Below are 20,514 nucleotides of genomic sequence, written 5' to 3'. Positions count from 1 at the left end.
CATTGTCACCCGAGAGGCACCGGCCCGGCTGCCGCTCCCACCCCCGGCTCACCGGGGAGAGACCGGCCCCGCCACTGCCGGGAGGGCCAGGCTGCTCCTCAGGGATGAACCCGGCTTCTCAGGGATGAGCCCCGGCTGCTCTCGCGGGGATGAGCCCCAGCATATTCTCGGGGATAAACCCGGCTTCTCCTCTGGGATGCGCCCCAGCGGGGATGAGCCCCAGCATCTCCTCGGGGATGAGCACCGGCTGCCCCCACGGGGATGAGCCCCCGGCTTATCCTCACGGAGGGCCCCGGCTCGCCCGTCAGGGATGAAGAACCCGGGCTCTCCCCTCATAGAGGTCCCTCAAGCACCCACCCGTGGCAGCCGGGCCGGCCCTGCCCGTGGAAGGCCCCTCGGACCCGTGCCGTGCCCACCGGGACCGACCTCCGCCCCCGTCTCCCTCCTGGGCAGCGATACCCAGCGCTCTCAGCCCGGGCGAAAACAACCCCAACCACCCCACACCGCGATCACCACACCCCGTGCGCGCACCGGGCACTTCAAACGGACATGAAAGGCCCGGCTCCTGCCCCGAGGGGGTTACGATCCGACTCAGTCACACAGAAACAACATCCGAGATAAGAGAAGTTTGTTTTCTGCCACGCACGGAGGAGTTTGTGAAGCGACTGCAAATCACACTCAGACACCACACTGGGGCCGAAGTGTGTGACAACACTTCCCTCGTCCCGCCCTTGCCGGGTCCCAGCCCAGGTGGAACACCGAGAGTGTGCGGGGTGGGCTCACAGGGACAGACTGATCTCCAGCCGCCAGATTTTGGCACTGACAGCCCGCGAAGATGGTCAGCAGCACGGTGCCCAGCTACCCTCCGTGCCAGGCTGTAAAGTGTGATAATGAGAGCTGGAAGGTTTAAGAAGTTTAAGAATGAAGAGGCTTCCTTTTTTTTTTTTTTTTTGGAAGCTTAAATTTCTGAGGAGGCATCCACCACCACAGGGAAATGAACCAAGCTGCCAGTTCCCAGCGAGTCAGGCCCATGTGCCCCTTGAACAGCATTTCGGTGTCTGTGAAAGCAGGACTCACTCTCCCTCCTGTGGCATGGCTGTTCAGCTCCAGACTCACCACAAACTCTTTTAAACAGCTTATTTGAGTTACATATGTGATGCTGCAAGTCCTCCAATCTCTACACAAAGGAGGATTTGACACAAATGCAATGATGTGAAGACATCCCATTTTATTTACTTTGCAAGCTTGGAAAGTCTTAATGAGAACTCGCACTTGTTGGTCTGATTTTTTGCACTGAATTGTACTTATAGAGCAATTTTGTATCAAAAGCAGTTCACAAATGACATACAAAGCGCACACCAGTCTCTCACGTGCATAAACCAGGGTGTTGGGGGACCTGTGAGCTCCCTGGATTCAAAGGGCAATCGCTGTCTCCAGAGGCTCACCCTCAGCTTCTAATTAGACCACAGCTCAGCAGAGCATTTTAGCATCTGTTTAAATCCATCCCTACTTAGTAAAGGAATGAATAGAAAGGAATGGGTGGCTGAATAACAGCCTGGGAGAGGGAAAATAGGGCTGAGGACATGCTAACAGAAGAGCATCCTTTTGAGAACACGTAGATGTTTCACATAAGATACCCCATCCTCCGTTGAAGGAGAGCAGCAATATAAAGACCTATTATAAAAGTGCTTAGATATTTAATAATAAGAATTTTGAACGCAAAAAGCGTGTTGTAGTGACTAAGCTTTCATTTTCATTCATTCCCTAGCACAAACATCAAGTTCTTAGAAGTGCCTGTTACTGTTTTTACAGTCATCAAGTCCTGCACCGTAGCTATTTTCACTGCCACTGTATTGCAAATAATCTTGCAAGGCTACAAACACAAAACCTAATAAAGAGGATAATAATTTCAGCAGAGTTATTTCTTTTGATAATGAAAAATCAAATTAGTACTTTTTTTTGTTGTTGGTTTGGGTTCAGATGTATCCAGATTGCTTCAGTCCCAGGTGAATTTAAACAGAAAACTAAATCTGAGCTTGTTTTGATCTACCTAAAAATGGTTATGGTGCTATAACAAGCTTCTGCACCTAAAAGCTGATGTTACAACAGCACTGCCTTTTCCTGCTGCCCTGGCTCCTGGTTACACAGCATGTTCCCACTCTCATCCAGAGTCTCATGTCTGCAAGGCTCTTCTCAGCAACTTGCACCCCAGAATGTGAGAGAGGGGAGGAAGGAACAGGTTTCCTTGGCAGCAGTGAGCTGCTCGCTCTGCTCACCCGGTGTCACCTGGTGGAGTGATCCCACTACTATGTTTTTTTTCACACTTCTGCACTGCCCTTCTGTTGGCATAAACATTTATGCAGCCATGTGGTGGTTTGGGTGGCCTGAAAACTAACCAGTTTTTGTGTATTTCTGAGTCAGTTTTCAGCCAGAACAGTCCCCAGTCCACTTTGCTCTGCAGCTGCACAACGTGTTTTAGCAACGAGGATGGGACAGTGTGGGCACAGGACTGTCACTGCAGGGGCAATGCCAGCTTATACCAGTTTGAAGTATGCCACACTTCCACCTCAGCAAGCCATCCTCTTCATTTCTCACGTTGCCTTACTGCTGAGATAGTACTTGGAAAGTTTTTTTGACATAAACCGTTTTTCCACTCAGTTCAGGCTCCTGTGAGGTAAGCAGTCACTTACCTACAGACAGAAAAATAACCTCACTACCCAGAGGGGTTTTTATAAAAGTTAATGGTGCGGGTCCAAGTGGAAGGCAGGGCGGTCTCCAGCGCACACGGGGCTCCTGGTAACCGAGGCAGCGCGGCAGATGGAGCGTTCTCTAACTTCACTCCCAGCACGGAACTCGACGTGCAGGAGCCAAGACAGACATTTGTGTCTGGTAGTGCCATCTGTGTCTGCGAAACCGCAGCGCTCTCGCTGGAGTGCTTTGTGTTTGTAGGGAACACGTTAATGGTGGGGATGGCACGCTGCAAACTCGCAGGATTGTGGGAATGCTGAGAGCAAGAATGAAATGGAACCATCCCATTCCCGAGCAACAGCAGTCATTAATAAAGCATAAGGATATTGACAATTCACATAAAAGAATGAATGGGCAGCATGGAACAAGTGGCAGCTCCGCAACTGAACGTGATCTCCTTAATAAGGGCTTATATCCTCTGGGTACTCACAGCAATAGCTGGGACTAGTATCTCTACAGGAAAGGGCCAGTCTGAATTGCCAAAGATGGAGAAAGCTGATATCGAGGAGTTCACCTTTAAACTGGACAAGTTCATGCAAAAGAAATCTCTTGAGAGCCACCAAGCACACAGAAACCACTTCTACCTCAGGACAGCCCCTGCCTGAACTGCAGACAGTGGAAACTCAGAAGATAATTTTTAGGGGTAGCATCATTTTATGCTCACAGTGTTCTTACACTCCTCCCAGGGCATCAATGCCAGCACCCAACAGCAGACAGGTTACTGAGAAGCACAGATCTTTGTCCTGATGTGGTACAGCTTCTGTTGTGCTCCCAGACTATCACTGTTTGTTACTGGTTTTATCTTTGTGGCTTCTTCAGACTGACGAGGGGTTTGTGCCAACAGTGCTGTAAATCATCCTTCTCTAGTCTTTGTGAGATGATGCTCACTAGCAACATCCTCATCACTCCAGCTGCATCACCCTCGCCTTTAACACTCACGCCTGGTAACTCCTTTTCCCACATCAAACTCTATTGTCACATTTCAAGTGCTCACAATCCTTCACTGTTTAGCTTCCCTGTACCTATCACATCTACCAGTTTATCAAGCTGTCAACCTCCACCTTCCCTTTGCCAGTGACAGCAGCCTCAATGGCTCCGTGTCTGCTTCTTCATCAGGCATCTCCTTCTTCTCTCCCAGGCCACCCTCCACACACGGGAAAAACTCCACATCAAAATCTGTTGAATTGCTACATCTCTAAAATCTCTTTGAAACCTACCATCTGGCATTTCATGATGCAAGCAGTGAACTGCAAGCACATACTCTGCTTTTTCTGCTAAATTCTGTTAGTCATGTTGCTACCTTATCCTTTAAACCATTTCTGCCTTGCTTTGTTTACTTGCTACGTGTTTTTCAGCATGCAGAGTGTGCCTGCTCTAGGAAAGGGATTGTTTTCTTTACTTCTTACCTTGTAGAATCCATGAGTCCTGAAGCCCCGAATCATGATTCAGTTTCTTAGCTCTAGCAGATTATAAATAAAGTTATTTAACTGACTAACCACTTGGGAAGCAAGTGCTGCTCTGCCACTGGCTTACTGTGTGACCTCAGGCAAGTCACTTAGGACATTTCCAAATGCATATGTGAAATGGGGCACTCCAATCCATATCCAGTTACCCTAACGAGCAGTTTGATCCTTTCAAAATAATGGAGTATCTTTAGCTTCCCATTAAATCAATGGGGCTGAGCATTGGACCAGGCATTGGACCATACAGTAGGACCAGGCTTGCCATGATGCCTGTCACAGAGGCTCTTCTGTTATGGAGACCTTTACCTTCCAGAATGTTTATTTTCAGAGAACAAGAGTAAATGCTGTGTATCACTTGCTGACTGCACAGTCCTTTGTATCTGTTAGTACCAGTGTATTTTACAGTTTGGAAAGAGTCCTGAGCAATTTTCAGAACACCAGAGGTTGGTTCAACAGCAGAGCCTGGGATGCTGCCAGCATTTGTCTGGCCAATAAAAAATGCCTCTAAATCAGAAACAGCAGTGAAGGGCTTCCAGGATTACCTGGTGTTCATCAGCCATACAGGTCATTACATCATTAACAGGAACCCCTATCTCAGCTGCACTAACTCCTATGAAACTTACAGTGCACATTTTGAGGCCCCCAAATAGTTCCTTTTTCCAAACATCAAGTTTCAAGAAAGACATTCAAACAGAAGAAAGAGTGAGGTGAGCTTATGCTTGCCCGAAAGCTAGAGCTGAGCTAGGCAGAATCAGGACAAACTGCTCATTTTTAGTCTCAAACGTGCCCTGAGCAGGTCCTCTGAAATGAGACACAGCCTGTGCAGTCAGTCCAATATTTGATCTTGCTGTTGAAAAAATCAACAGAAAAGTAAACTGTCATAAAGGGCAGTGGCAGAGTTTCTGGGGAGTCACAGACCTAACTGAAAACAGTCTTCAAGTTCATTTCATAAAACATCTCTCAGCTAATAACTTCTTAGCCACTAGTGGCTTAGGACCTGGGAAGGATCTGAGCCCAGCCTACAGGAGGACTCTGACTACTCTGTGTGACATCTCTGCATCCTGTGAAGTGATTTCTTTGGGCAGCACTTTCAGAGAATTTACTGTTTAAGGTCAGTCTGCCATTTTCAAAACCGAGTTGCTCAAAACTGAACAATAAAAATGCACTTTTCAAAGGGATTTGGTTAAGGACTGTACTCAGCAAACTGTAAAAGGAATTAATCAAGGCAGTCAAGAGCAGAGATTTTTGAAGACTTAAACAGACTTACTTTTTCACTTTGGGGTATTTCATCTCTGAAATAGCATTGGTAGCATCCGTCTGTCTCTCCTTCAAATGCTGTGGCCACATATTATCCACCCAGTCGACTAAGTCCACCTGAAAGCCCACCAGAATCAACTGTTAGTTACTGAACATGTAGTAGGACATACTCCTGCTGGCTAAAACTCCTCCCGTGACAGCAGCAGATGCTCACAGACAGAGAGAGCCTTGCTGTTAAGCAAAATTCCTGTGCACCCAGCTTGCTTCCTCACCACAACTCAGCCCTTTGCAACCCAGAGGAAGGAGAGTTTTGCAGTCAATTTACCTGGGTGCAAATTCTGTCCCACGGGCACCTGTGAGCACCTTCTCTCCTATTCTGTCTGTATTCAAATGCATTTTTGTAGCCAACAGCCTAGAAATTCCATTTATAAACATTAAAATGCAAATATAAAAGAGATTATAGTATCCCAATACCTTACATTTCAAGGAACATTAACACCATTGTTCTGGCCAAATTCTGGTTTGAGTAATTACATGATCTCCTGCTGTGAACTCCTTCATTGTTCTGCTGGGGTATAAAATTGACCAAAGTTTTTGTTCAAAAGCCAAACTTTTAAAGAGTGTGGGCAGGAGAAAACAGTGAAGCCAAGCAATTGGAAACATCCTGCAAGACGAGGAAGAGCTGGAAAGCAAAGGTAGCTCAGGGACATGGAAGCCCAGCTGGGTGGGAGCACAGACAGCGATGTGTCCATCACAGCCACATCAAGGACAAGCCTGTGACTCATTCCTTGCTCTGTTTGTGATGGAGCCTGTGCTACATATCTGTAACACTCCCTTCTGGTTATGCAAGTGGGTCACATGTGCCAGGTTTCAAAACAGGGGAAAGCACCAGGCGCCTTGGGAAGCCCCTGGCAGGCTGCAGTGCTGTGCTCAGCCACAGCGTGGCTCAGGAACACCTCGTGTGGGACTGAACCTCCAGTGGGGGGTCAGGGAGGACTCAACACCTGTCCTAGGCCTTGGTGACAGAGCTGTCCCCCGACTGTGTGCAGCAAGACCAGAGAGATCCAATTCAGCCATGGTTAGCACCCCATTTGGCCTCCTGACTGCTAATTCTCTTTGAAGGCCTACCCAAAAATGTTATTTGTGTGAGTCAACTCAACTGTTCCAGTTCCCTGAGGATTTTCACAAATAGGGCAATTAACACGTGTCATTCCTGCACACTGGGGCTGAGCCCTTTCTCACCATCTGCACCAGGTACTGTTGGTAACACAAGGTACTTTGAGAAGAGGCATAAGATTATGCAGGAGAAACAGGCCCCATTCCATGAATATCACAATTGTATGTCAAAACAAAACTGATGGTTACTGCCCTGATTCTGAAATAATTCCCACATCTGGATATTGCAACCCAGAGTTTACACAACAGGGAACCTGAATCAAGTATTTCTGCCTTAAGTGAGCTCAAAGAGCTCTGCAGAACTCAAGAGAACCACTTAGACAAATATAGCATTCAACTAGGAGCTGACTTTATGTGCTGGACTTCCCCAACACTCTCTCTTCTACTCCCATGGAAATGCAAATCTGTTTTTCAGTGAGATCTAAAAATTCCTGGTTTTACAAATGATTGTGCACTTGGGCCATATTAAACAGCTAGGAAATGTGCATTTACATGTGATAACAGGTACCTAACTGCATTTTTCATTTCTAAGCACCCAGGAAATTTGCACTGTTTCAAAAGCTCACTGAGCACGATGAGTTTGGGAAAACCAGGATCAGCTGAACACCAGAAACTCCCCAGAGCGTTTTCAAATTGCCCACTAAGTCTCTGAAGGACAGCAAAAATCTGAATAAACTTCTAAATATGTGTTTAATATTTGATCTGTGATCTATGTGTAACAGAACACAAAAGTTAAGAATTACTTTGACAAATCAGCAGTTAGAGCTGCCATCTATTTTTGATCTGTTCAGGCAGAAGTGTGGTGTTTATATTGCCTGCATAGGCAAGAGATGTCCCCAGCAAAAAGCAGCTGCTGTAACTAGAAAAGGATTTAAAAATCAGGAGAAAAGTGTCTGAAAATAAAACGTCATAGAACACCCAGCAGTGTTCTGCTTTGAGGGGTCCCTCTGTTCCCTGATCAGCCAGGACTGATGCCCAGACTCTCTGCTGAGTGTCCTGATAGACACCTGGAAACCCCCAATGCCATTTCTTCCATCCCTGTGTGTTAATGAGTTGATGCTCTACCCCTCACCTACACATGGCTACATTTCAGTGATAAATTAAATCATCTTTACCAATAAGGGCCCAGTTTCACTGCCAGTGACTCTATTGGGAATAAAATCACAGGAGTCTTCTACCTTTAAAAAATATGGGCAAATCTACGCCCTTATTTTACTGCCAGTTCTGACATAGCAGTGATTATGCTGATTTCATTATGTCTGGATTTCTACATTTTATACTTGTGTTTTCAACTTTTTCCCTTTAGAGCCCCCTGAACGTTTCTTAGTTAATAAGAGGGTTCATACATAATGAATTCAACCTTCCTGACAGTTTAAGCTTCCTTAGAGGAGGAAAAACAATAGATAGGTACTTAATTCTGGATGGAATTTCCCCTAAATACCTTGAGAGGAAGTGTGTATCTGTGCAAATTGCATGATTAACAGCTCATCAGGTACCTAATTCCAGTAAATTAAGTTCCACTGTCAAGGAGCCCAGCTTTCTACTTGGCTGAAAATGAGCTCCTGACGCTAAAGGGACAGGAGTTCCAGGCACTTCACATCAGCCTGGGGATGAAATAAACCACTCCATGGCTTATTTCTGGGAAGATGCTGAAAACAAACCCCACCACAGAGCATCCCTTACCACGTTGGGGCGCTTGACAATGTTCTCCAGCTTCGTGTGACTGAACTCCAGGCTGATGACGTTGTAGAGCTTTTCCCGCTGGGCCTCTGGGGTTTCGTAGTATCTCACAAACTGAGACATGCTCATCTCAACCCCTCTCTGCGTGTTCACATCCATCACATCCACGATCCTGCGGCTGCCTGCAAACACAGAGGAGTCTCAAAACATCTGTCTGGGCTTTATTTTTATATATATACATATATACACACATATATATGCGTATTATTTTATAGATATGTATAAATTTTCAATAACTGCAGGGAAACTGGTATTAGAGCATGAGAGACCAGTATCAGCCCCTCCACGGGTCCTGAGCAAGCACACTGAGCAAGGAACTAACTTGGAACTGGACTTTTCACCCAATGTGACACTGAACAGGTCACCTGGTGTCTCTTTGCTTCACAGAGATGGAGAGAGCAGTTTCCTCCTTTACATGAATTGACATGAGCAGAAGTACATTAAAAATTATGAAGAAGTGATATAATGTGGTAGCAGGGGGCAGGCAAGACAAATAGCTCTCCAAATCATACTGCAATTTTCTAAATATCCATATGTCTCTCAAGATGCTTTTACTCATGTACCAAAATTATCTATAAAGAGCAAACTGCCTTGCATCACTGGATACTGTAAATTGCTGAACACCTTATACAGATTGCTGAATATTCCCAATTCCAGTCACCACCAGTGGAGATGAAAGCGCTAAATGCCACAGAGGAGTGAGCCCCCACTTTGGATGTCTCAACAGAAACTACAGGACATACTTTCAGCTCCTCAAGTGGCAGACATACAAGTCTCATTAGCACCAGAATGTTGAACAGCAGTTTTAGTCGAGCCTTCAGTTTTACACAGATTAATCCACAGTCTTCTCTTCGGCCAACTGGAAGGTTTCACCTCTCCCAGCGATTTCATCATCCTAATTAGCAGTTCATTTGCGTGTGAGTGGACGGGAGCCCATGAGAGACATGTCTCATTTCCAGGAGAGAAGGATTCCAGCAAACAAATTTGCAATGTTTCCAAAAAATCACTCCAAAACCATTTTCAGCGCCGAAGAAATAACTCGAAATAAATTGCATTAAAACAAAATGGAGGCTGATATGCACCATCAGAGGGAATTATTAATAATTACAGCACCTGGCCTATCGCGGGCTTGGGAGCAGTATTTCAGCAAGAGTGATAGCCTGGATTGCCTTGCTCCTCTAAAAACATCCTTAGCCCCTGCTAGCAGTGACAGTGACAGATGTGATAATGATTCTGCGAAGGAACTCAAGAGCATAAAGCTCTGAAATCAAAAATAAAAATGTATAGAGTAAATCTGCAATAGTCCCTCTGGCCCATCAAACTCCTCACTCCAAGGCCAGAGAACAGGATCCCATCCTTAGGCTGGGCTCGGGACTGTACAGAGTGTTGCCACCTTGAGGCAGGATGGGGAGAGTTTAGTTATGTGTCAAAAAGCACAAGAATCCTTACATTTGGCATTTGCATGTTTGAAACAACATATGTAAAATCTAGTTTTGGGTTGGGTGGTTTTTTGTTTGGTTGGTTGGTTGATTTGCTTTGGTTTTTTGTTTCTTTAAGGGTTAACTTTACTCTGCAGGGGAATGGTCTTTTTTCAACTCCACAGGTGAGCAACTGGGGTGAAGTCCTGTTAAGCAGCCCCCGAATAAAAGCCATCCTGATCTCTGCTTCCAGAGCTGGGGATCAAAGAAATGGCTCCAGCCCGGAGGGGTTAAGGACACAGATACTGAAAAACTGAATTTGAAGGGCTGTGTGGCAGAGCCTGGGATCTGCCATATTATAGCCTAGGTTTGATCTCAGCTTTGCAGGAAGCGACCTTGTACAGCCTCTCAATTATCCTTTCCAAAGGAAAAATCAGCAGTTACCTGATGAATTAAGAGTATGAGGCCCAGTTCAACAGCAGGTTTGTTAAATGTGCACGATTATCAATTACAGGCACAAGAGCTTAAGATTTGAATTGATAGTCTCTTGACTTCCAAATTAAAGAGTAATTTGAGGGGATGTTTTTCTCTTAAGCCACAGTACTGTCAAACAAGCCCATACATAACGATTCCTGGAGTATTGCTCACAAAATTTGAGATGTATAATTACAGGTTCAGAGCCTGGTGTTCACTGCCCACTGCAGTGGTTCTGACTTCCTGCCAGCTTTATCTCTTTGGCCTGAAAAGATTCAGCTCTTTCTTCTATCCCCTATTCCTGGGACAAGGTTAGAAAATATCACCCAAAGCAAGGGAAAGAAGCACACAGAGGCTCCAAAAAGCGATGGCAGGCTGAGAGATCTGAGGTCAGGCTGGATTTCTGAACAGCTCTAACACACATTTTACCATTTCTGTTAACCAGTTCCTAGGTATCCTCTCAGCCTGCCCTATAAGAAGAGACCCCCCTCAGGCCTGGTGCAGCCCTCCAGGTCCCAGCAGGATCTCTGTGACCCTGGCAGCCTCTTGCCCTGGTACCAATTATATTCCTGACTTCAGCTGCACATGGATAACAGGCACATGTATCCCTAGCTGGCAAAGAGCACCTCCTACTGCTGACATGGGAAGCTTCAGTGCGCCATGCATCACCTCACCCTTGGCCTTCCCTGGATGTTTTTCCAAAGTAACTCAGTGTGAGCTCCAATATAATTCTATAGTATGGGATTAAGAGGCAAGGCTTCCTCTCTGGCAGAGGATGTGACTCAGAGGCAAAGTGGTGATGCTGGGGTTCACTGGAAGGGATTTTACAGCCTAAAGAAACATCTTCCTCTACTGCTGCTTGCTCATGGAGCACAAGATTCCCAAAAGATCACAAAGACAGTAACTAAGAAACAAGCTAGAGCCATCTTTGACAAGGGGAACAGACAACAGCAAGGAGGAGAGGGAAGAATCAGCTGCAGAGATGTAAGATGGAAAGTAAAAGCCACCAGGAAGAGCTACAGAAGAGCTGTGCTTCACTTAAAACCTTAAAAACATACCAAGTTACTCCAGCTCATGTATCAGTAAAGTCCACATTAAAATTAAGGGAGGGAATAGCATATATAATATCTGTTCCCTTTATGTGGAGGCCTAGTGACCAAGATGCTGTGAAGATCCTAATAGATTGGTTTGTACAACATTCCTATATGCTGCAATATCATTATTTTTTTACATAGAAATGAACACCTGGGGGAAAAACAACTTGTGCAGAGTTCCAGCCTTCCACTGCCCATCCTGGACAAGTTGGTTTGGTACAGAGATTTGCTCCTTTCTGTTCTCGGCTTCTTGGTAAAAATACTTCAAGAACAACATTGAGGCAAACCTTGTCCCCTCATCAGAGACAGAATTCTGCTTCATGAATGCAGGTTACACAGGCATCAGCAAACACTTTCACAAATCACAGTTCCCCATCCCACCCCAGAAACTCCAGGAGTGATGGGCTCCAGCTCCCAAGTCATTCAGCAAAGCTTTCGTTGATCTCCCCTGCAGAGTTTGCACCCCCATTTTCCTTCACCTATCGAATATTGTAACAATTTGCCAGAGAGGGAACAGTGAATGGGAAATGCTGGGACATTCATCATCTCCTCGGGGGTACAACAGCTGCCATTTCCCGTTTCTAACAAGGTGAAGCACTGCCTTCCCCTGCCCTGACCTCAAACAGCTTCAGATTATCCAAGCTGCCAGACTAGCCCATCTTTTCCCTGACGTGGATTTAGCATGGATATTAGGAGCAGTGGAAGCAAAGCAAACATGAACCACGCAGTGGAATATGTGGAATATGAGGAATGCACAGAAGGTGTGAATCAGAGCTGCAAATGACACCAGTGTTTTTTAGGCTGTGGTCTCTTCTCCAGCACAGCACTGGCAGGAAAAGGTGCAACTCCCCCACGGCAGAGGAAAGAGGAAATGTCCTTTCTGTAAGAATGATTACCAAGCCTGTCCATTAAGAGGATAAAGCTACCTTGGGGAATTATTTTAACCCTTTGTGACTGAACTGAGATCTGTGCTCAAGGTACAATATAGCATCACCAACCAGAAACCAATCCCAAATGCCAAGGGACTGCTCCTTTCTAATCTTTATGCTTCTTACTAGGAAAAAAAATCCTTGGTTTATAAAGCAGGATTTTTGGCAGAGCCTCAGGAAATCTGCTTGCTTCACTACTGGGTTAATTGTACCTAAAGACTAAGGCTTTGACTTGCATCCCAGTTAATCCCCCTGGAGCTCCCAGAGACGGAAAGCATGCATTCTCCTGCTACCCACAGGAGACTATTATGATATTCCCTGCTAACAGGGAGGGATGTGAATCCAAGCAGAAAGTCCTTGCTCAAATGGAGCTATTCCCGACATTCCCTGCATTTCAGAGCCAGGGTAAGAACAACTTAAGAGACACATCCCGATCCCATCGCTCCCAGTGCCACCAGAGGGCACAGAAGAACAAAGGGAAACGAACCCAGCTCGGACATCGCTCTCCCCACACCTCACCCAGCACAGCCTGGTCCACCAGGAAACAAGGATCCCCGAGGAATCCACCCCTGCTTTGGAGTGCTCTGAGCCTTTCCTCCTTTCCCCCTCGGCCAGGTCTTTCCAGCAGGAGCCTTCTCAGTGGGGTCACAGAATCTCCTTCTTATGGAGATGGAAAACTACCGGTATCTTCCCCTCCTTCCCCTCTGCAGCTTTATCATTTGGTATAAAGCTGCCAAATTACAATAACCCATGTTAGGAGCCATTAATAAAAATGAAATAAATGTTTAAATGTTTAAAATGTTTAAATGTTAAAATGATTAAAACATTTTTGGTATCTTTGTATTCTACACTATCAAGACCATCTTTGCATACTAAAAATCCTACAGGAGTTAAATGATTTTGTTAAGTGACCTGTTAATCTGGCAATAGCTGAGTTCTTAGTTTTCCCAAACACAAGTACAAAGGAGTATTGATTGGATCAGTGCAATCCATTCTCCTTTTATTTTTAGGGAAGTGCCTCTGGCAGCACCATACCCCACAAGGAAAGGCCAGTTTAGTTTTTTATGGCCTCATTGACACTGTACATTCAAGCCATTCTTGCCTGTTTCTGCTCCACCAGCAACATCAAATGGTGGGAAGAAGAGCTTGGCTGTGCCTGGGGCACCTGGCAAGGGTGACAGAGCCCAGACTGTGGCCCAGCCCAGCTCCCAGGGATGGAGCACTCCTTCCATCCAGGAGAGGTTTTGGGAGATGCCTGAGATGATTCCAAAGTTCCCAGGTCCTCGAAGGTCTCAGCCCCTCGTTCTGGCTGTGCAGCTCTGACCTTCTCTGGCTTTGGCCCTTGCACTCCTCTGACTTTGGGGCAGGCAAATTATTGAGATATCATGGTAATATTTTCATTTTTTCTGGTTTTCTAGTTTTCTGCTGGTAGCACCAGCTCACTGAGGAGTTGGGCACACTTAAAGCTGGACCAGGAGAAGGACCAGCACAACCCTAGCAGGGGTGGAACAGCCGGAACTGGGAGGGAACCACTGCCTCTTCCCTCAGGCTGCTTTTCTCCCCTCTAAAGCCTCATCATCAGCATATAAGGAGGAACCCTATGGCCTTGATTTCCCTGATATTTGGCAATTAGGGAATTGAAAAAGACCTTCAACTACCATTCAGGTTGGCACTAAACATGTGCATGACACCAGCAGTCCTGCAGGTCCTCTCTGGTCTACACTGGCATTTAAAGGTGTCAAAGGGTTGGCAACACCCCCACACATCTCATACCCACGGTTTAATGAGGACCTGGGAAAAAATATGCAGTTGTGATTATACCAGACCTCCAAAAACATGCTGATATTAATATATATTTTTAGGATAAAGCACTACACTTGAAGGTCATTTTGGACTAAGGTAAATTATGACACTAAAACATAACAACTACCATAAAATATTTAGGATTTTGGGTGCTATTCCTCCAGAATAAGACAGCTCATTTCTAGTTTGGGTGAGCTAAAGCAGAGGATGGTGATTGCAGAAGAACAGTTATTCTAAAATATCTGTTCTGCTTAATTTCCCCCATGGACAATTCATCTTTAAATCCACCTGTAGACAGAGGTTTTGAGATGCTCGTGACCACATAACACGTCAGCTCAATCTCACTTTCATGTTCTGACATCATGGAAACACATTCTTTTGAGGTTGTATTTTTATTGTAACGTTCATTCAAAGCGGGTTTATTGCTGTTTATATCCGGACATGAACATGACTGTTTTTAGCAAAACTGTCCCAGTTTAACTAAGACCTTTTTAAAGAGTTTGACTGTGTTAGGCAAAGGACAAACTTAAAGAGAGCTCAAACAGGAAGCTGAGCTCTAAAAATAGAACTGGTTCTACTTCCAAAATGGCAAGTCAGCGGACGTGCTAAACATAGGCAAGCAAGTGTTATAATATTTCATTTTTACTTCTAAGAGCAAAAAAAAAGCATTAAGAGGGAGCATCAAATACCTTTATTGCATAGAAGCCCTAATCATGGCTCAAGGCTCACTCACCAGGCACTTCTGATGCACAGAGCCCCAGTGGAAACTCATGACAGAGATGGAATGTTACATCCATCATGGTTCAGCCCAGCATTGGTTAGGGCTGAGAGCTAAACATTAAAGAAATATAAAAATAATAAATATATATATATATATATATTACTCCCCCTCTCTGTGAGGGAGGATGAGTTTTCTGCCAGTTCAACTTTCTGAACCACCTCATTGCCAGCACAAAGGCAGGGGATGGGAGAGCAATGCCAGAAGTGGAGAGAGAAGGAAGAGAAGGAGCAGGACACCAGTTTAGACTTGCTTCATTGGTATGGCAAAAAAAGCAAGTTGTTGGATGCAATGGGCAGCACAGGGAATAGAGACACTATCCCTGGGCACGTAATAGGCAGCAACAGCAAAAACCAAATGCCAGTTTAGATGACAAAAAGATGGTCTGGCACCAGAGCCCAGAACTGGAATTAGAGGGACAAGTTTCTATTTCCAGTCTCTCGGGAACACTGGGTAAGTTTTAACCTCTGTCTGCCCCAGGTCCTGGTTTCATGATACAAACTGTTCACCAATACTCAAGAAACTGATGAGGCTTAAATAATTTTTTTAAGCAGGGTCAGCTCCCTGCCTCTTCCCAGCACAGTTCCACAAACTTCAGGGGAAGGATGTGCAGCAGCACCAGCGCTGTGGGAAATCCCACGGTGACACCAACCACAGCCCCAGCTCCCTTCTGCTATCACAGACTGGAGCTTATCTTCTTACACAATCAGCTATTAAGAGGCACAAACTCGGTGAGTGTTAAATGAAGCAACATCTTCTGAAAGTCTGCAATACACCACTTAATTAGACAAGAGATTTCCACTTTAACGGGCACTGCTCCACCTTAACACCGGTGGATGCCAATGTCCCAGAGGGTTCCTCCAGAGCTGCTACAAACAGCTTCAGTTTTCAACGAATTAGGCAGAGCCCTCAGACTGGAGGAAAATCACTAATGGAACCTTCACTTAAAAAAATCCATTCAGAAACCCTGAAGTCTAGTTACTAATTTTAATTCTGCCCAGGAGAGAACACAGTGCAGCTTTGTAATTCTTCCGAGCCCTGAGCAAACGTGGAGCAGGTCAGAAATGACATTACATTGTCTGACTGACAGACAGGACTGCTGGTGTCCCACGAAGAAGGGACAGATCCCATGATAACCAAACAAAAACCCACCTGTCAAGTCCTACTGGTCCTGCTTAAAGCAAAGGGTGTTCACCTCTCTATCATTATTGGTTTGTGGTCGGCACGAGTATCCTAATAGCATTTGCTCAAGTCTGGAAGGATTTATCTGTACTGCCTGACAAGCTACTATGGGATTGGGGAGTAAAATGAGTTCTGTACAGTAGAGCAGCCTCATCAAAGAGAGAGGGATACAGGAAAACAGGAGAGGTCGCTCAAGGGAAAAGAAAGGAAGAAAGGACAAAGACAAAAGGATGAGTCAATAAATCTTCAGTGCTGTACTTGGGAAAGAGGAACCTGCTGGACAGAATTGCAATCACTTCAATAAATCAGCATATTTTATTTTATTTTTCAGATGCTTCCTCTTTGTAGTACTCAAATTTGAAAATAAATGCAGCAGTTAGAAGTCTGGCCAGCCCACAGCAACAGTAACATATGAACTCCTCTGCTGACAGACCATTGGTTTGACTCCATCTGACCTTACGGGCACTGGGAAATTTATCGTTTTCAGTGGTAATATTTGTTTGCTGATTTTAGTTGAGGTCTGGCTTAGCAGATTTCCCAATTCAGAGCATGAAGCACGTTGACAGTCCCAACAGCATTGACTGTGAGGACATTTGGAACTTGATTTTAAAAACAAAGTGTTTTTAAAAAATAGTGGGAGTTTTTAAAACAAGTTTTAGTCACAAAACAATATGATGGAGGAACAATCTATTTTTATGGACTGGATCTCAGACACATGTTGCTGTCTAACATCTGAGACAAATCACTGGGTCCTGACATACGCTGCTTTCTGACTCTCCATTTGTCCCTTTGAAAAAGTCTGTAGGCAGGTACAAACTCAGCTCCCTTAAAGCACAGGTTTGGGACTTGTATCCTCAGATCAATGGGAATAGCAGTGGCATGCAATTATTTTACAGTCCTTGTGAGGAACATCCAAGTTCAGCCTCCTCCTGCAAGGAGTCACCCTTATCTCCTGCTTTCCAAGTGCTCCTGGATGCCCTGCTCCTTTCAGCTATTGGAGAGATGTATCTCCTGTGGATCTGAGTCCCTTGATGAATTTAGGGGGTGACCTGCAGGGTCCAGAGACTGAGGTACCCTCAGTCTGAATCCTCACAGGCTGAAGAACATGTTCACAAGTTGTTTCTTATGAAACCACACAGACATTGGCCTTCCCAGCCACGAGAACAATGGGGATGTTTCATTAACTCAGTTTTGGTTAATATTCCAACCGTCCCATTTACACGAAAAGGAAAAAAGCAGAACCCAGGGAGCAAAAGCAGAACCCAAAAAGCAGGCCAGGCACGGGTCACACCATGGGCCACAAAACCCCCATGAGAAATAAGAGCAGAAGTCTTACAAGGAATGGAAACATTTCATCCAAGTGCCTCCCCTCCCAAGAGATCAGTGATGACTCCTCTCCCCTAGAAGAGCCTGGTCCACTGTGTCTTGTAAAATGCATTATTTGGGCACTAGGAACAGAGCACAGCCCTCCCTGATTCCTCCTTATCCCTCCACACAAGACTCCTGGAGACACAGCAGCTTACTGACTCCTGACTCAGCTCTTCTGCTCTTCCCAACGTGGCACTGCCATTCCCAGGACAAATCCCCACACCGGGGGAGGACCATACATCTTAATCAAGACTTATGTGCAAGTCTGGGGGCAGACTTTTGCACTTCCTTTGAGCAGCCACTTTAATTTTGGGAAGTGCTCCTTACAACAGAGCCTCTCTAATGAGCCTCCCTCCTAACTCCTCTCCTTCTCCAATTTCACAACTTCCTTGAAACAAATGGAGCGTTGCTCTATAGAAAAAGCAACACTGGGTCCCTATTCAGCAGAAATGATGGAAAGTATTCTGAGCTGCAGTGTGTGGCTGCTTTGTCCTTCTTTTGTATCTACATGGCTAATTTTCTTTCACAGGATGGAGAACTGTACATTGATTAAGACAAAATTTCCCCTACTTGCCCACAGACCACACTACGAGCCTCTCGACTTGCTTTGTAGTTGGATGTGAATTCAACCATGATACAATTTTCAGAACAGATCAATTTGAGAGGGGCAGCAAACACGCAGGAGGAACGAACCAAAAAAATCGCTAGAAAGCAGCTACTCAGGGACACTTCTCTGCTTTGCTTTCAGAGGTTTTGAGTAGCTACTAACAAAAAGCTGAACATTTGCACAGCCAGCTCGGGGACCATTGTGCTGGCACACCAGAAGAAATGTATGCTAATGTAAAAGGAGTGTTTTACACGGTCTCTGCCCTCCCTCCTGCCTTTAACTATCTGACCTGCAGTCACCACCACCACGATTTTCTCTTCCTTGGAGACACCACTTATGATTCTTGATTCAGTACTGAATGAAATTTATACATCCGTATATATTTATTCATCTATAAATGTGTGTACAGCTTTTAACAGATATATAAACCACATTTTATAAACCCAGACTAATCATTACCTACGTTTGCATCTCTTTCCATCCCCCTTTCAATATCACCTCCTTCCAGAAGCATGGTTTAGGGTGGTTCTTGCATTTCTGTGGAGTACATGGCACATTTAGTCTCATTTTAGCTGGAATTCCTGGGCACTACAGCAGTGTATGTATTTAACAGAACAAAAATGGCTGGATGAAAGATGCAGAGCCCCACACAGCTTAATGGCTGTTAGGTACCCTTGATGAGCAGTAATCCTTTCTGTCCCAAGTGAATTTAAATTATTTACATCAGCCTTACGTTAACCAGGCAGGGAACTTGTTCCTCCCCACTGCAGCCCCTGCACAGAAGAGGCCACAGGTCACCACATTCACTACCTCATTTACACTTTCCAGGAAAACTAGAAACTGAGACTCCCCAGATTCTGTCTGTAGCACCTGGGCAGGTCATTTCTCCTTTCAGCCTGATTTCCATATGGGAAAAGAAGGTCACACTGTTTACTGTGCACCGTTACACTGTGGAATTGCTGCTGCTCCTGGACTGAGTAAAATGTTGTGATACCAAACTTCAGAAAGCTTCCTAAGGGCTCTCTCCTGTGAAAAAACCTGAACAGACAAGGAAATACTCCTCTGCAGCTCTGATTTCATCCGCTGCTGTTAAAGGAAGTTCAGTTGTTCACTTCAGTGCACTATGATGAAGTCCTTAATCACTTATTCACTTAGTGAATAAAGCATGAGCAGATGTGCAAGAGCACACACAGCATCTCCTCCAGAACTTGTCAGCAGCACGAGGGAAGGCTGACCTGCACTTGCAGGGCCAACCCCCACTATTCATAGGACTTTTCCCTTGAAAATGTCTGGGATTTAATGATGTAATTTATTCTATTATCTTTCTCCACTGACACCATGATTATAAACTCATGGTTGAGGCACAGACCTTCACACGTATTTCTTTAAACACTCAATTTGCAACTGAAATTTCTGGCTCAGCTCGTGTTCTTTTGGTGTTTCTAACAAGAAGGCAAATTCCAGCAATAATCAGGTATCTCCTCAGCTACTCCCACCGAAGAAAGCAACAGGATATGTAGAGCCTGGGTTTTCCTTTCACCCTTTGTCTTGGAGATCAAAGCCTGCTGCCAGGTCTTTAAAGATTTGACAGAATCACAGAAATCAAATATTGAAATGATCTATTGGGTCCCATCTCATGCATCATCTTCTTGGGCCAGACAAAGATTGCTCTCTGCAAGAGTTACTGGAGCTTGGTCGTGTTTGCTTTTTATTTCCATACCTCAATGCACACATTTTAGCAAATGAAAGCTTTGTTGCTTTCAACTTTACTTGGATTCTTTGTACAAGAAACACCAAAGCCTTTCAACACAGTTTGTGAACACAGCAACTAAATGAAGGGAACCAATCATTTCCTACCCAAGTAAGCATCATGACCCAGTCCAGTCTGCAGCATCAGATTATAATGGCAAATTCCATGACAGATGATACATTCCTCACTGCTCCTACACTTATTTTTTGAATTCTATAAATAAACCCTTAGTGAGTTGGTTAAATAAAATCAGTCAGTGAGTTGATGTCAGTTGTTAGACCACCCCATGAATAGTCTAAGTCCTGTACTTGCACTGTTCCCACTGCTACAATGCCTGGCTGGGCACGGTGAATTCCATAGGACAATGCTGCTGATCCTACAGAAGTGACCGCCGTGGTCACAACTTTAACCTCTTCAGCCCAGGGATCACAATAACCCAAAGTCTCTTTTCTTTCTTACAATCCTCAGCATGTTTGAAATCTCCCCTTTTGCCACTCGCTGGGGTTGGAAGCTCCACTGTGGGGATGTACAATAAATACCTACCCTGGCACACAAAGCTACACCAGCCCAGAGAGGGAGGAGGTGATGCACATCACACACCAGCAGCACCACTTTGATTTGTTTATTTGGGTGTGAGTGCAAAAATTGGTCAATAGCCATAGACTGGCAGCCCCTTGCAAGCAAATTGAAGAGAGGTCAGCTAAAAATTAAAAATAAAAGCAAATAC

General features: G+C 45.1%; 1 protein-coding gene across 4 annotated transcripts in view; it reads right to left on the bottom strand.

The window, feature by feature from the left end:
* KDM2B (lysine demethylase 2B) overlaps nucleotides 1-20,514 on the bottom strand; it is a 117,083-nt gene that overhangs the window by 75,899 nt on the left and 20,670 nt on the right. For all 4 annotated transcript variants that reach the window (XM_039380323.1, XM_027739770.2, XM_027739774.2 and 1 more), the window contains 2 exons: nucleotides 8,328-8,506; nucleotides 5,479-5,585 (listed from right to left, as the gene is read on the bottom strand). In XM_039380323.1, the coding sequence (XP_039236257.1) occupies nucleotides 5,479-5,585; nucleotides 8,328-8,506 (286 nt within the window). The remainder of the gene's footprint in view (nucleotides 1-5,478; nucleotides 5,586-8,327; nucleotides 8,507-20,514) is intronic.

Source organism: Pipra filicauda, unplaced genomic scaffold, assembly GCF_003945595.2.
Source record: "Pipra filicauda isolate LSUMZ 115617 unplaced genomic scaffold, ASM394559v2 scaffold192_size1418226_pilon, whole genome shotgun sequence".
In the NCBI taxonomy this organism is placed as follows: domain Eukaryota; kingdom Metazoa; phylum Chordata; class Aves; order Passeriformes; family Pipridae; genus Pipra; species Pipra filicauda.
The sequence above is the reverse complement of the archived record's forward strand: the minus strand, read 5'-3'. Positions and strand labels throughout refer to the sequence as shown.